Source organism: Ctenocephalides felis, unplaced genomic scaffold (assembly GCF_003426905.1).
Source record: "Ctenocephalides felis isolate EL2017-DRISC unplaced genomic scaffold, ASM342690v1 CF-g0.4_SCAFFOLD_01886, whole genome shotgun sequence".
NCBI lineage: Eukaryota > Metazoa > Arthropoda > Insecta > Siphonaptera > Pulicidae > Ctenocephalides > Ctenocephalides felis.
In genome coordinates, this window is record NW_020538040.1 from 95,851,529 (window position 1) to 95,870,338 (window position 18,810).

General features: G+C 30.2%; 1 protein-coding gene across 2 annotated transcripts in view; it reads right to left on the reverse strand.

Annotated features, from left to right (window-relative positions):
* The window catches only part of LOC113378492 (nuclear hormone receptor FTZ-F1), a 186,646-nt gene that overhangs the window by 89,981 nt on the left and 77,855 nt on the right, over positions 1 to 18,810 (reverse strand). For both annotated transcript variants that reach the window (XM_026619029.1, XM_026619028.1), the window contains exon 2: positions 7,285 to 7,323. In XM_026619029.1, coding sequence (XP_026474814.1) covers positions 7,285 to 7,323 — 39 coding nt within the window. The remainder of the gene's footprint in view (positions 1 to 7,284; positions 7,324 to 18,810) is intronic.

Below are 18,810 nucleotides of genomic sequence, written 5' to 3' on the forward strand. Positions count from 1 at the left end.
AACAATAGGCAAACAAATTATTTCCCCATCATTCCTTCCATCGCTGAATGTATCTAGTGTTAAACTTGTCAACCCCTGGCGCATTGCGTCAGCCGATCAAACTAGTAGAAGTGGTCGGGTGGGTGCTTAGAGGTCGCAGCAGAGTAGTCCAAGTGCAGTGGGTCACATCAAAAGTGGGTCAGCACTATGCGAGTGCGGGACGACGCCATACGCGGGAGCGAGACGCGCACAGACGCGGACGGCCTTGAAACCATTAGCGAAACACTATCAGTTAGATTACTTTTGTATCGTACGTAGCGCAATACGCGCGCTGCTGCTCTCAGGAATTATCTTCGGCTATTATGTACATACTTGAAGAAATCTTCATCGAAATGAACAATATTTTTCCATGAAAAGTTCTTAAAAAGTGTAATAAAATATTAATAATATGCTTGTATATACAAAGATAAAAAAAACATTTCTGATATTAGAAAGATATTAAAAACAAATATGCACATTATATATAGGATAGAGAGTGCCTTGAAGGTTCCCGGGTAAAAAAGTTCACCACCGATATCTCAAAAACAAGTAGCGTTAAGAATTTTTTAACGACTATATTTGAAGGTAGAAGGAAAAAGATGTATAACCAGCCATCACTTTGATACTTACGACGTTGCTATCAGGAGGTGAACGGCAACGTTTGAAAATCCATAACAAAAGTATTTTCTTCCGTTGTTAGTTTTTTTGGTTGTGAGCTCTGGGGTTCACTTTACGAGACCTTAATATAATTTTTAAGTATAGGTTATTTAATTCTTTTATAAGATGTATTATTATTTTTAAGTTAGATTTAACAGTTTTTTCTCTATATAATCCCAGTAAAAGTTGGGAGGGTTAAAAAAGACCAACTAAGCCTATACCCTAGCAAAGATGTTAACAATAAAAAATGGTAAATAAAAAAGTAAATTAAGTTTAAAAAAGCAATTTAACAAAAGTTGAATTAACTAAATAGTTATTCAAACTCTGTTGATTATTATCTCTGAGGAAATACCTAATCAGGATTATATACAGTGTCATCTCTAAAGAAAATGTACCCATAAAATTCATATTTTATATTGGTTGAATAATGTAGCTATTATTTATATTATTTATTTATTTTATTTATTATTTAGTAAAATCCCTTTAAAATTAAAAAGGAAACACTAGAACTGTTCACCCCCTGGCTGTCCAATTTACCACAGGCGAGGTAAAAAGAACCACAAAAAAGTGACAAATTTTTGAAAAACAACATAAAAAACATTTCTACAATGATGAATTAGCTGGGAGTTTTACTTTATAAAGTCAGATAGTAGTTTGTTCGATATGTGCTATTTGTTATGATATAATTCGCCCATGCACAATATAATTGCTCAAAGTCAAATTTGACCTTTGTGTCCCGCCCTATCCTTTACGATACGTTATAAATTTGTATCATAAGATGTATTATTATTTTTGAGTTAGATTCAACCTGTAACCTTTTACATGTAAGGTAAAAAGAACCAACTAAACCTTTACACTGGCAAAAAGGTAAAGAATAAAAAAGTAGTAAATAAAAAAAATAATAAAGTTAAAAAAATTAGAAATAAATTCAATTCTAAATTATTTCAACTCTCTTGATGGGAATTTCTGACGAAGTACCAGTTCAAAGTTATCATTGTAAAAAAATTGCCCATGAAATTTGTATTTCGCGTTGGATGAATAATGTTGCTATTATTTCGTATTATTCCTCTAAAATTAAAAATAATGCAATAGAACTGTTTGCCCCCGGCAACTTTTTTTACCCCGCTTATGGAATAAAAGGGGACAGATGACAAATTTCAGAAAAATAATAAAAAACGCATTTCTATAATTTGGAATTAACTGGAATTTTTGATATGTCGTTTGATACGTATTATATGTTGTGATACAGTTCATTTGGTTCAGACAATATCATTACTGGAAGCTAAATTGAACCTTGTAAATTTTTTTCACAAAATTTAGTATTTACAACAATTTTATTCTACAATATTATCGTTGTAAAACGCATGATACACGTACGATATTTATCATCCCTTAGACACTTAGAAATTGTCTAGGCTGAGGGAATCAGTCGGAGCTTTCAAAATATCCTTGAAATTGTGTAACAACATATAGGGTAAAAAGGACCAACTAAACCTTTACACTAGAAAAAAGGTAAAAAATAATAAAGTCGTAAATAAAATAGGTAATAAAGTTTAAAAAAATACCTATATAAAAAATAAATTAAATTAAAAGTTATTCTAATTCTGTTGGTGAATATTTTTAACGAAGTACCAGATCAGGGTTGTATCTTAAGTAAAGAACCTAATATTCGCAAAAAACTTTTTGTGGTTGTCCTTTCCCAATATTTTCACTTAAAAACATGTTTATGATGAGTAAATGCAAGGAACCTTAACGCAAATATTTCAACTCTAAATATAAATTAAGCGTCTCCGAATAAACGTGCTCACTTTCGTTTGCGGAGAAAGTGCTTCTCTCTATAGCACTCGCTCTTTGCGAACAATTACACAATGTTTCTCGCACAAGAGATGAATAGAGCGTTGATAATTTCATTTTCAATCCGTGCGGAACATGTTTGAAAATGATTTTCAACGCGGAACGTTTAATATTTGTTGAATATTTACACGCACAAATCATATTAAGGTGCTTTTTCACATTTCCGACGTGTGAGAAGTTTATAGAGAAACTTATATGTATTTTTGTTATTACATGCATTAATGTAGCTGACAGAATGTAATCAGTACAAATGAAATAAATAAAGTAATGAATGTTTAAGTTCGACCAACACTTTTGCTTTTTGCTGATATACTTGAAAAACATTTTAACTTCAATATAATAAATTTACCAAAAACAAAACTAGTGGTGCATGGCATCGAGCCTGAAGGTAAATTGCTGTAATTTCCCGTATAGTTTTTTAAAAAATTTAAAAGCTCATAAATAAAAAATTAGTTTTTTGAGAATTTGGAATTTTTTTGATCATTTTTGAAAATTTTGAAAAATTAGAAAATTTTAAAAATTAAAAAAAAAATGGACAACCCCTTTTTTAAAAATACTGATCTTTTTTTAAAACTTGAAATTTTTTAGAATTTTGAAATTTCTTGAAAGTTTTTGATTCACGTCGCAAAAATTCTGGATTTCCTAAACTGCTAGACCTGCCTTTGCAAAAATCTAATCAATTCTTCGTTATATCAATACAAGTAAAATGGTTTTCAAATTATTTAGATCGGTTGCTCCGTTCTCTCACAAACTTAAATCCAATTTTCTGAAATTTTTGCTCCGTATCTCCGAAACGGCAGAATCTGCCTTTGCCAAAAACTAATCAGCATCTCCCTATGAATAGGTATCGAATGTTTTTTAAATAACTCAGATCGGTTAATCGGTGTTCTCGAAAACGTCGACGAAAAATTGTATCCTTACATACATACATACATGCATACATGCATACATGCATACATACTACATACACACATACAAGAACACACAACCATTTTTTCTGAGGTATACCAAAATGTTCAGAAACCTCTGAAAGGTAAAGATATGCAAAATTTTTCATTCTCGATTTTTGAACGATTACTATAACTTAACCAACGGTAAGTTAATTATATCCCAAAATGTCACATCTCAAGTAATTTTGTAAGTTCCGAGCAATCGACTTTCTTCACAATAAATTAAAGCACTTAATCAGCATAAACTTTGCAAAGAACCAAAATCATAAACATTTCTTTTCAGAAAGTTGCACTTACATAAACATTTATGACTTTGAATATGTAACAACTACACCTGAAATTCTAAATCCAATTTTTTGCGAAATAGAGGCCTTGATTTATCAATGATGCGAACAATTTTTAAATTGTTCGCATTTTTGGAAATGCAATACATATATCGCAGAATTTGTATGGATGAGACAAACTGTAAATTAATTTTTCAAAATTAAATAATTATGAATTCAAATAGTTCATACCGTCTCAAAATAAATATCTTTAATTTGTTAAACAACAAATGCTCGCTAAATATTTTTTTTTACATAAAAATGTTATATTTACTAATAAGCAAAACTATTTTGCGAACATCATGGACGAATGTTTATTTAAAAAAATAATTAGAATTTAATAATTTGGCAATTCACATTATTATTTATATATTCCGTAATAAAAAGATAATATTATTTTCTTCGCAACTTATATTCTGATTATACTAAACTAATTCAATTCACGACACATTAATTTTTATTTCGATGTGGCTGTTGCACAAAAATGAATTATTTATAATCAAATGTCAAATTAGGCATTCCAAAGTGTAGGCCCCATATAAATATAATTTTTTTGTAACAAAACTAGTTATAAACTAGAAAATGAAATAAATATGCCGTTACGTGTTAACAAACAGGAACTTCTAGTCAAATATTATTGCTCCTGAAAGGATCCGAATTTTATGGCTCTAGCCATCGAGTTATTGGTACAATAATTTATATAACCAGTATCGGTGCGCATACCTTCTATAGTAGTAGCATAGGAAATTTAGAAAATAATCTGTCGTCGACGATTTGTTATATTTTAAATTAAAACTTTTAATATTAGAATACTGATTTTTAATGGCATTGATGACATTATAATATCTAAAAACGTTCATTAGAAAATTCAATAAAATGTGAGTTAAAGTACATACATAACATAATAGAACCGGGTTTTTATATTTAATATATGTAATTCTTGCGCTTAGTCATATAATTATAAACTAGAGGTGCATGGCATCATGCCTTAAGGCAAATCACTGAAACTTCCCGTACCAAAAATTATTTTTTTTTAAAAAAAACTGAAAAAATAGATTTCAGAGAATTTTGAAATTATTAAAAAAAAAAGATTTTTGAAAAGTTTTAAACTTTTTTTTATATTTTGCGCTCAGTCATATAATTATTAACTATCGGTGCATGGTATCGTGCCTTAAGGCAAATCACTGGAACTTCTCGTACCAATTTTTTTTAATTGAAAAAAATAGATTTCAGAGAATTTTGAAATTTTTGAAAAATTGTCTTTTTTAAGATTTAAACTTTTTTATATTTTGAAATTTTTGTAAAATTTTGAACTTTTATCAAAGCAATCGGCGCTGCTTAGCTGTTTTAGAGACGCAATGTCGAAGAGCGTAAGTCGTTCCCATAGAAATGGTAAAACTAAAGTACTTATTATTAAAATGTCTATAAAATATCTGATAATTTGATGTGCATATGTATAATGATCATTTTTGACCGCCAAATGGCATTTTTACTTTCTCTAAAGGATCTCCGAAACCGCTAAACCTACGTTTCTAAAAAATAATCAGTTCTTCATTTTGTCAACACAAACAAAATGTTTTGAATCATTCAAATTGGGCGGTCCGTTCTCTCAAAAAAGGAATTGCCATTTTGGGCACTTTTTGCCTCGTATCTTCGAAATGTCTGGACCTGCCTTTGCTAAAAACTGATCAGCACGTCTCCCCGCCAAAAGAAATCTAATGCTTTTTAAATTATTCAAATCGGTTGATCAGTGAAATCGTCGATAAAAATTTGTATCCGCACACACACACACGAACATCAATTTTTTCTAAGGCATGCCAAAATGTTCAGAAACCTTTGAAATGCAAAGATATAAAAAAAAATCATTTTCATTTTTTTTTCGATTACGGTAACTTACCCTAGGGAAAGTTAATAACTGAAATCACAAAATTTCATTATTAAAGCAAAAGATTTTTTCATGACTTTGAAATTCAAATTCATATGTCAATGCCTCATATTTTAGAATAAGCATAAACAGTTTCTATAGATAATTGTTTGAACATGTATCAAAAAAATAATTGGTATCAGTAATATATTAAATTATGCCAGTTTGTAGCATAAACCAAAAGAATGTTGTGATTGTTTCGTAGAACGTTCAAAGCTCCCTGGCTACAAGCGCATCGCCTATCAGCCCAACAGGGAATTTATTCCGATTACGAAACGAGCAAGTGAAGAGAGTCGATTCAACTGACCGTATATCCGTGCGAGACTTATTGTTAGGGAAACGAAAACCTCGAACAATTGCATCATACCGTGTGGAAAAAATAATAAATACCTAACTCGAAAAGCACCCAATTTCGGCGGCGATGCCGAGATAAACAAGTCGAAAAATTGACGTTCATGAAGCTAATTATCCAAATTAATTAAAATCTGCATATACTATATATATATATAATATATATATATATATATATATATATATATATATATATATGTACATATGTATATATATACATATGTGATAATTTTTTCGGGTGGTGATAAATATGTTCATAAAACAAGCATCCATCCAGATATAAAAATAAAAAAAACTAAATTTTGTTTTTTAAAAGTGAATTTAATGGTCCATACTTTTCGAATGTGACGTCTTTGAATGGTTCATACGTTCCCAATTTGACTATTCTTCAGTGGCAATAGAACAACACAAGTAAATATGCTCTAAACACTAAACAAAAGTTACATATAAAAATTGTTACTTGGAGACATGTTAAAATAATAAAAATAAATATGAATTGTATTTATAAAATAATTTAAAAAAATGAACCTTCCATCTCAAGGAACAAACTACAACTATCACACAGTTTAGTGTGGTCCTTAATATAGATATTTACGAATTTCTTTGCTCCCAGGGGCTCCAATACTTCCAAATTGATAAAATAAAATTCTTTGAAAGTATTAGCTGTTAACTTGAAAATAGTTTGCACTCCAACCTCCAACCGCAGATTTTGATTTTTGGCCGATTGATTCTGTGCGATTTTATTTTGAAATTGTAACTGGTTTTGTGTGGACTTCAGACTACCAACGTATCTATATATGCGTTATAATATTATAACTGTTGTTGAGAGGTAATTAACCAATAACGAATAAGAAGCGGCAGTGTAGAGTAAGAGCATAGATTTCCCTGTCCCACATCCATTTTAAATTATACCATGTTTTACTAACATTTTCACTAACATCCCTCATAAACTTAGTATCGCATGATGTACCTGGGTATACGAAGAAATCATAATTAACTAACCTCTTGTGACTGATTCTGAGTCAATCTTCATCCTCATCACACATTTCACTAATCAGTAGTTATATCAATTTCCAAACACAGTCCTCAAAATTCTTTATTCAATTAGTATTCATAAAATAATAATTCGAGCGCCTCTTAAATAAATTTTTATAACAATAATACTGCTATTATCAGCATTACTTAATTATGAAAATATCATGCTTACCATCGCTTTCATCTTTGGTAATAATCACAACTGCCCCACCTGCAAATAAAATAAACATTATTATTTCAATCGATATAATTAGTTGAGCAAATAATTAAATTAATAATTAATGCAGCAGGAGATTTTATTTTACAATAATGAAACAACAGGTTCCTTAATAAATATTAAAGTCTATAGCAAAATTAGCTATAATAAACGTTATTATTATTATTATATCGGTTTAAAATTTCATAAATCTGCGTAGCATCTAATCTATTGTGTAAAAAAAATCACAAACTGAAATAGAACTAGTGGTGCAACGAATTGCTGGAACTGCCCGTATAGTAATTAATTTGCGAAATGAAAATATTCAATTATCAATAAAAACTTATCAATGAGTAATAACAGTTGTATTAAAAATACTTCGTCGGCATATTTTATAAACATAACATAATATATTTGGGCGACTACTTTATCTATGTTTGTCTAAAAGAAAGAAAACAATATGCTTTTTGAATCACTCTAATTGGATGCGCCCTTCTCTCAAACACTGCTATTCTTGGCACTGTTTGCTCCATATCTCCGAAACCGATGGACCATCGAATGTTTTTTGAATCATTCTAATCGAATGTGCCATTCTTTTGAAAATAGTTGTTTTGAGCTTTTTGTTCTGAATTTTCGGAACAGCTAGGCTCGCTTTTGCCAAAAACTATTCACCAAGTTTCACCTTCCTTACGAATCGAAAGTTATTCAAATCGGTTGATCCGTGTTCCCGATATCGTGAACGAAAAATTGTATCCAAACATACGCACACACACATCCATTTATTCTAATTTTATGGTATGCCAAAATGTTCAGAAACCTCTGAAACTTAGATATGCAAAAAAAAATATTTTCGTTTTTTTGCGATTACTATAACTTACTCTACGGGAAGTTAATAATATGAGTGTTGAAACTGTTCTTTATTGTTTTTAAAAAATAAACTATAAAAATGTTCTACCAATTTCCAAGCTATATTTAAATAAAATAATTAAAAAGTAATAGAAGAAATATATGATATTTAAAAAAAATAGCTTTTTTAAACCAAAGCCCGTTGATGTTATATTGCACAAAATTACTAACACCGTAATTTTGGCATAACTCTAGGTAAAAGTTCAACCAATCATTCATTTCAATTAACAATACATCTTCGAAATAGTTAAAATTTTGTGAGAAATGTGTTATAATAATCGAATTTCGACCTCAGCATGGATATGTTAGAAATAAAAAGAAAACCCTTCTACTAATATAATTCCTTCCGAGAAGATATAACCCATACAATAATGAGAATATTGTGAATAAAACACGCGATATGCGCGGGGGCTCTTCCAGATTCGTCCGTCTCTTTCGTGCACAACGTATAACCGGGCATGGTGTGCGAACGAGAGAACATCGCGGCCGCCGCGGTGCCCGGCGAAGTGTGTCAAGGACAGGAGGGCGTGCAAGCGCGGAGGAACCCACGGACCGTCCGAAAAATTCGAATTACGTGTACTAATAAGATGATAATAATTAAAGGAGCCATTCATTTTATGGATCCGTAGTGCTAATTGCAATAACAAGATAGTGGCATCGTGCCTTCAGGCAAATTGCTCGAACTTCCTGTACCGAAAATTAAAATTTTTAAGAAAGCTTTAATAACAGATAAACATTGGTACAGAACCCATAGAAATGTAAACAAAATTTTGTACTTATTATTAAAACCTCTATAAAATATCTGATAATTTGATGTTCATATAATGGAACATTTTTGACCCCCAAATGGCAATATTTTTAACTTTTTCATTGGATCTGCAAAACCTTCCCAAAAATCAGTTCTTCATTTTTTTTTAAAACAAGTAAAATGTTTTTTTAAATTACTGAAAAAAACACTCTCAAAAACTGATTTACTATTTTTGGCACTTTTTGTTCCGTATCTTCGAAATGACACCAGCACTTGCCAAAAACTAATCAGCATGACTTCCCATCAATATGAATCAAATGTTTTTTGAATTATTGAAATCGTTTGATCCGTGTTCCTGAAATCGTCGACAAAAATTTATATTACGAGTATACACACATCCATTTATTCTCAGGTATGCCAAAATGTTCAGAAACCTTCAAAACGTAAAAATATATAAAAATTTTCGTTTTCGATTTTTTTTATTTCGTTTGCGATTACTATCTTACCCAACGGAAAGTTAAAAAAAAAATGAAATGGCAGAATAGCCATTGAGGGGTGCAGCGTCTTATATTTGGATGGTAAATAACAAAGTTTAATCATTATATTGATCTGTTTAATTTACTATTATCAGACTCCTTGTTTATTGAAATACAATTAATACAAATAAAGTGACTATAACATTATAACTATTATTATATTAATCGTACGAAGCTTTGTCAGAAAAATTCATCACCAAAATTGCAACAACTATAAGTTTTTAACTTATTATTATTATACTATAGTTAAAAGTTAGGGTGGTCATTTTTACCCCAAATACATCTAGTAAACTATTTTAAAGGTTATATGAAAAACTGTTGAATATAATTTAGATACGATGCTGAAAAATGATCACAGCATTCCATAAAACTACATTTTAATATTGGTTATTTTTAATACAATACTTTATTAATTACTTTGATATAATAGTATATGAATCTATACGAGTAAATATACACATTTCATAAAGTAACATCGAAGCCAATTTGCTAAACTTGCTAGAATAACGTTGATGCTGACATTTAACACTTATATATAAAAGGAAACGAAAAAAATAAAAATTCGAGTTAATTCACAAGACGTAATATAAACTTTTATTTAACAAAAAATAATAAAAAAATCGGTTTTTAATTTAATATTTTCTGAAACAAATATGTACAGCATAGTCACAATTTTAAGCAAAAATTATAAGAATTTTAGGGCTATATGAAATGACCATAATAGCTAGAATTCGTAATTCTCAAACCATGTTAGAGAACTCACATAGATTATAAGGTTTATTTTTTGTAAGTTTGGGGTCCTTGTTCTACCCCGATAAATTATAATTACTTAATAAATATAAGGGTATGACCCGGGTTCAAATCCACGTTTTGCGCAACCTGATATGAAGCAATAGTGATATCTATTTTCATTTGATAATATAGATCAAAATATGTTTTCAAATAAAAATATCCTTTCCAAGCATTGCTCCGACAAAGTTAAGATATATCTTTACTACTAGAAAAAGGACAACGTGCATAGGACGCCTTGGTTCATCCTAAGCCTAAGTTCGTTAACAAAAGCATTATAAGATGCATGACGCAATTAATAATGCACCTCGTGCTCCCCAGCATATCTGTTATAGAAACTAACATCGTATATATTTGAAAACCATAACACAAATAGCAATATAAATATATTTTACACATAAAATAGTAGAACAAGGACACGTATCATATCAAAAATAACATTGACCTCGAACCTAAATACTGTTTGTTTGTAAAATCTTTGAAAACAGTAGCAAATTCTTATCAAAATAGAATGTTGCAAACTAATCACACTAAACTTGCCATTAATCTTCGTTTGGGCTTCCTCGTGGCTTAGTGCTTGATGCTTTGGCCATCCAGCAGATGGTTCTAGGTTCAATATCCACGTCGGAAAGTCTATGTTAACGAGTATTGATATCGGTTTTTACTTCAAAACATAGATAAAAATATGTGTCCCAGTGCAAAAGTCCTTCTCTGGCATTGCTGTAGCCAATAAAAGTCATCGGTAATAAAAAAGTTCTAATAAATAAAATAAATCAAATAGAGATAGGGCAGGCAACCTAGTTCGGTAGCCTTCTAAAAAGCCATGTAGTTAAGAAATGTCATCACAAAAGCTCCCAAGTTCTGATAGTTGCTCTAGCAAATAAAAAAGGTCTTTAGAGCCCAAGCCTGATTGTGAGGTAAAAACATAGCATCGTGCATGTCTCTTCTATGACGTAACCTCGCAGAATGCGAACGCTTGTCCTATACTAGACTGGGGCAGTGGATCATATATATAATGCATACAAGTGTTAATAAATAATACAACTATTATATGCCGAGATAAACATCGTTATTATCTGACACTATCGATAATCTTCAACCTGTTTAATACATGAATCCATTCATGCGCATTCGATAGTGTGGATACGAGACTGAATTGATTCAATATCATCGTTCTTCGACTAATAATCATCCGCGTTTTTGCTAGTTTTCCTATAATAACCAAATTGATTGATTGATCTTAGTTTTGATTATGAATTAGATTTTCTTAGAAATAGACTAGTTTTTGATATAACAATGTTATTTCAGAAGTAATATATATTCATTATCAACATATGAGTAAAAGCATTTTTTCTAGCCATTAAGTGCGTTGCTGTTTTAATTTATAAAATTAATGCTACACCACCACACCAAAACGTGTTATCAGATAATTAGTTAATATATAACGTTTTCTCTACAAAATAACTATGCTGTTTGATATCTACCTGCAGCTCCTACCATATTTTATTTTACTTTTATAAAATATTTGAGGTATTAGGTTATTATCAGTCTATTTCGATTGAAAACCAATTCATTGTCATAAAATTGTGCATAAAAATTTATAGAGCACCTCTATCTTCAACACCACTTATCAAATCGCCCAATGTGATCAGAGACAAATTAATTTGGTTTCCAATTAGTTCTCAAATTTGATCAATTACAATATTTCCAGAAACAATCTTCAAGAGTATTCCATTTTGGCATTTTGGTCTTTGATTATCGTGTTTTATAATATCGTATAGATTAGTTTTCGTACTTAGCAGTCTCACGAAGATATTTGATTGCGCGGTCAAGAAAGCGTAAAATTACAGTCAATTTGGATTGAAACAACAGGGCAGAACGAAAACGCCGAAAATATCACACAACTCAGATACACAACCAAAAACAATACACACACAGATATATATATATATATATATATATATATATATATATATATCCATCTTTATACATAATAAAGCCGCTTTACTGCTGTAATTTTATATGAGCTAACACATGTTGCGCATGTGAAAAAATTAATAACTGAATAGAAGTACCTGACTATATGCAAAATGTAAAAATGCTATTATAAAAACAGTAATTAAGTAAACCCAAGTCATTAAAAAAAGAAAGTTTACAAACTTTGGTTAGTTTTATAACAAAATTTAAATAAAATGATACATTTTACAACATTTTACATTGTAATCATGTTCTTCATTTTTTTAAGATCTTTGAATACTATCAAAAGCGATTTCCAAACATTCAATACAAATAATGCAAAGCAGTAGAATAATACAGACGAGCATTTCCTCAAAGAGCATATAATTACATTTATATTACTGCTTCTAATTAAGACTCCAATTTATATTTTGAATTCCTCCATAAGATTATAGGGTCACTTACTGAAATATGTCTCTTTCAACTTGATGAACACGGAGTGCTGAGCATAAATGAGGTCTGAATTTTAGGATCTAAGGCTCAAATTCAAATAGAAAATCAAAACAGATGATATACTTCTCAAGCTGTAGGCTCTCACCTCACAGAAATAAAGGAGAACAAGTCTAATTACAAAAGCGCCAGATCCCATGATGGCCTCGAGGCCCGTGTGCCGTTTGCCGTGTATGTTTTATGGATTTTTTTTATTATGATTTATACCTGAATTGTGTCAAGGATGAAACGCGTTAATTTTACAACCGTTTTAAAACAAAATGGAGACTTGCCGCAGACGCATCGAATGACATACATACTCATATGCCCGTACACGACGCGCTTGTAAATTTTGTACAAAATTTCATGAAAGCGAAATGCCTCGTTGTGGCCAACCGAATTGTAATAAAAACCCGAACTAATTCGTTTTTGCGCAACAAGCACTCCGCGGACCGTAGGAACCCCGTAACGCAATTTAGGCATGTCATTAAAATTGTTTTAATTATACATACATATATATATATATATATATATATATATATAACAATTGTATATACATACATGTAAGTATGTTTATTAATAATAAAAAATCTAACCAATTCTTACAAAATATTCAAATAATTGCGAGTCAAGGGAATAATAAGAACCAAAGAAAATCACGGAACTTTTAATTTCATTTTATATTTTACGTTTATTTTTCAAAATGACCTCCAAATTTAATAAAGTTCTTAAGTAGATACTGTATAAGCTAAAAATCTTATAATTTATAAATCTCAAATATGTAAACAAAAATAATCATTATGGGAGACTAGGTACGGTTGTGCCAGGGTAGTTGTCATAACAGTTAAACTATACTAATTTTGAGATAGGGTCCAAATGGAGAAAGATGAAGTATGATTCTTCAAACAAGTTCCCATCATTGCTCACAGTCAGTGCCTTATATCAACCTGATTTGTAGACCGCATTGCTTTTAAAGAGTCAAAAGTGAGTTTTCATATTCGTTTTTTTTTAATAATAACTGTTAATTGTACACAAATAGATTACTTTGTTTGTTATTTTGCATTAAGTTGAACATTAGTGGTTATTTACCAGTAATTAGTTTTTGCTTAGATAATTTATCTCAGTCATAATGATGATTCGTTTTCAAAAGTGTGCGTTGTGTACGGTTGTGACAAATTTTGTGGGTACGGTTGTGACGTTAATTTCTCGTCGTTTTCCGGTGAAGATTGAACAGATGAAAAAATCTAACTTCTAGGTCAATAAACGATAGAGGAAGTAAGAGGAAAATTCAATACAAGAAAAATAAAAGATTTCACAAAGTTTTCTTGTTAACTTTGTTTAAAAAATTATGTTTTGTTATACATTGTTATATTTTATTCATGAACTTTGTTTAAATGTTTATGTTGTGTTTTGTTACATATTATTGTTACTAACGACAATAAGTCATTATAAACCATTTTGGTTTTTTTACCTACTGTGTTGTTTTAACCTATTTTTACGCCCGTCACAACCATCCTTGGGACGTGGACGGTTGTGACATTCGCCCTTTTATTGTATGATTTGATTTTATAATTAATACATCGTATTTAAGGACAGTATACCAGTATTTCGTAGACAATTGTTCAAATTTTCATTTGATTTACTTTTCTTCCAACTAATTGGTAAAATATCAAAATTACTGCTGATCAAAAAAAGTAAAAAAACAACCCAGTTTGACAATTTTCAGAAAACAATGTTGTGAGCGTAATATTTTTCATGTACATGGATTCTCGATTCAAACTAATTTCCTCAAAAATGCTGTAAAAAATAATGTATAAAAATAAATGCATATAGCTGTAGGTTGACCATAGCATCAGTGCGTTGGGCATTGAGCCTCATAGTCAGTCCCTTAAAAATAATTACAAGAAGACTATTATAAATAGATAATTTTGGATAAGGATATGGGTGTTATTTTATAAAATAATAGATAAGTTACAACAATAATGTGTTTGTTAAACCCTTTAAAAACATGTAACCTATATTTGTCAACACTTCGTATAGTTTCTTTGCTTTGAAAAGTTCTGTATCCCGCTGATGCAAATTTCATGCAAATTTAAAATTATTGACGAAGAAAATGATCACCAACAAAATACGCAGTACATCATACAATACCTAAGGGCCATCCAAGCGAACACATCAATTTTTTTAACGTAAACAGAATAATATAGCGATGTAAATAAAATATTTACTGACCGAGTTTCTAAACCGCTAGCTATTAGATCAATTAATTAATTATACTTTAATTCATTAGTGGAAAAGAAATAGCATGAAACTTGAATTAAAATTAAATTAAATTAAAAGTCATTGTAGTCTTTATCAATAAACGAACATAATCACTATCACAGTTGAACGGACGAATAAAACTCTTTTAATTTAATTCCAAAAATGACCCAAAGCACATTATATTAGCAAAAAATAATGGTACTAGAAAAATTGGTTAATTATAATTATTTTCACAAATTGCAATTAGGTAAAGGAAACATCCTCGGTATCAATACAAAGATTCAAATCTGAAATCGTGATTATACTACGCATGTATATTATAATTTGTGTGCGCTAAATCCTGTCCAAACAATATCCTTAACAGTATAGTTTTCAATATGAGATAGTTAGGGGAAAATCTTTAAAAACCGCAGGCACAATCGTAATTAATTCAAATAATGATACATTATATTATCGTGATATATCGCGCCATATTAATCCATATACAGAGCAAGTAAACTTACAATTATCATGACAATTCTATTGCGATACTGTTAACTAATAAAAACAATAAGATTTTTTCATCCAATCAGAGATAACGCACATTATGAAGTATTTATCTGTTACTCAACGCCCTTTTTAATAAATAATGAATGAACTAATAGAAGAATTGCAACAGTCATCTATAACCTTATTCATTATCTGAATGTATGTGACAGCTAATGGCATGATATAATTAATACTTAATATAATGCACAAGTGAAGGAGTTAGAAGTGGGTCACCTGTGGAATTATATTTTAGATTAAAATTCCAAAATTAACTAATTATTTTTGTGATGATCGTCTACAAATAAATGCGCCATCACACCATTTCAAAGTGGATACCTTTGGATTTAAAATTCTTAAATATGGTTTATTAAAACGAATTAGTGTATAGTTTATAAAATCAATCATACCCAAAATAGATTTATAATAGAATATATTCATAAGTTTAATAATATTTCCTTCAAACTAAAATATTTTCATTCAAACTTTACAGAATTTTCGAAGCAGGCTCAAACTAGATTTTATTTTGAGTATAGAGATATAAAATAAGAATCAAATCGGGTTCAAATTCACGGGTCCGTGGTAATAATAAGGATTAGCAATAACTGGTTTTAGATTCCAAACCCCATTGTCCAGCTCGATATCAAGCAGTAGTGATATATTTTTACTTGAGATTATGGATCTCGAACTGAGATCTTAAGATTATGGATCTGATAAGTATATGTATATGTATATGTATATATATTGGTATATAATTAAAAATATAATACAATCTCATTAGAAAACAAATGGTCAACCATAGAGTTGCTGTTTAGAAACAATATGGAATCTATTTTTCCGTAAAATAGACCAATATAATGGAAAGCTAGGTTATGTAGTAGTTTTCATATAAAATGCTACTAAAACTGTCAAAATCCTATGTGGTTGCTGTGCAGTCAGATGTTTCAGTTGAAACCTAATCTAGAAAAACACAAATGTCAAAAAAAACTATGCCATTATAGCTGGTTCTTTGAGATATGGCTTGATAACATAGGAGTGAAGTTGCATTTTATGTGTAATACGCCTTATCGCACAGCAAATACATGGAATTTTGATAGTATTTAGTTACATTTTGTATGAAAACTGGAACATAACATAGCCTTGCCATAACATTAATCTATTTCAGACAGAATCGGCCCAAAGGTTAAGGTATGTACATCACAACAGCAAAAATAAATAATAAAATAGCCTTATATGATATGCAATACATTATATTTTCATGTTAAGTCGTGTGTCTATGTATGTGCCACTGCACACAAAACCGTCAAATCTACAATATTGACACAGGCTTAAAGTTAACACAATAAACGCTAATCCAGTTATATTTATTATTATCAAGTATTGATTCTAAAAGGTATTGCTGGTCAGCAAATACACCTTGTTCATAATACCTCAGCGGGGGTCTTTCAACCTCGGGCACGCGTTGGTACCCAAATCTGACGAGGTCTATAGAAAAGAAGATTTTGGATGTGTGCGATTGATCCAGTACAGGCCTTACATAAATAAATACTATTGCATAAATGAGTATGACGAATGACACGGACAGACTTTCACCAAACGAAAGCAATTTTATGACGACTTTATTCGATTTTATTGACCGTAAAAATCTTTGGCACCGCGCCGAAATAGTTTACAACTACACCGTGCACGATAGTTTTGACCCATATCGACACAACCCTCGTCCTATGTAGCTTTTAGCACACGAGGCGAATTTAAACGGAATTAAAGCAAGTCAAACATGAGGGCAGAAATGTACTATAGAAGAAACAGATTGCTTTAATCCGTTATCCGGAATTTGTTTAACATGTCAAATATGTTGAAATATTAACTTTTTTTTTATTTATTATAAACATGTAGAGACTAGAATTGAATCTTCTTTATTATAATATAAATCAATAATTCAATAAAATATGATCACATAATTTATCAACACTTCTGTATGCCACAAATATTATTTATTAAAACTGACATGTGTACATATTTTCATGATGTCCTAAAACTATCATGAAAAAATCAGAACATTAATTAAAAAATTATCTCACGTAGTAGAAAATTGTGAGCTTTCAAATGCATCATAGAGCTTTGATCAAACTGTGACCATTTTTCGGTTATTGTTTTTAATTTTCATTATATTTGTTCATTTCAACTTTGGATCAGTAACCGCGAAGAAGATTTCTAGGATTACAGTCCCAAATAATAAAAATTGTCTAAAAACATTTGCTCCAATTTTTCAAGAATAGTTTTGTTAAACTATTTAACAATTTTCAAAATTAGTCGATTTTGAGAAGCCCACCTTTATAGAAACGCACGAAAGTGTTTTGGCGAGTTCCATAAAAAGTTGGCGCATTTAATCAGAATTATAAAATAGTAAAACACTCAATAGTTTTATAATGAAAAATGAGTCAAACATACTATATATATACATATATATATATATATATATATATATATATATATATATGTATGTATATATTTCATAAGCGGCCCTAAAATCAGAGTGGGTGATGTTTCGGTTCGATCGCAAAATCTTGTTTCGGGTGCCAAAGTAATCAAGAAGCAGCAATGTTATTCTTGTAACGCATCCAACAAACAGATTTAAAACAATCTTTATTAGAAAAAAACTCGGTCGAATGCATAATATTTTACATGCTCTTTCATTAAAGTAGGTCATGTTTATACGCACACATTTATGGCGAGTATCGTATGTATCAGAATGGGTTTTGTGTTGGTGCGATTATGTATTTCTTCATGAGATATTCGTTTTGTATTTGTTCGTTTCACTTGCGCAAACATTGTACACAACTCAAAGCCTCGTGGGAGGGGAACTATTTTATTTTTTCAAAACGTGATATAATATTTAATGATATATGAGGTAAAATTGGATTACAGGGCAGCAATTTCAGGTTTAATTGTGTATTCGGTATGAATGAAACTAGTGGTGTATGGCATCGTGCCTTGAGGCAAATTGCTGAAACTTCCCGAAAAATGCAATTTTTAAAAAAGCTTAACGTTGATTTTTTTTGGAAAATTTTCAACTTTTTTCGCGTTGCTTTTTTCGAGACAAAATATCAAAGCGCATAAGCGCCGCTTCACAGTCTAGCAGATAAACATTAGTACGAAACCCTTAAAATCTCTATAAAATATCTGATAATTAGATATTCATACGTGTAATGATCATTTTTGACCGTCAAATGCTTTGTTTTTTTATTGGATCTCCAAAACCGCTGGACATGCCTTTCCAAAATTTTGTTC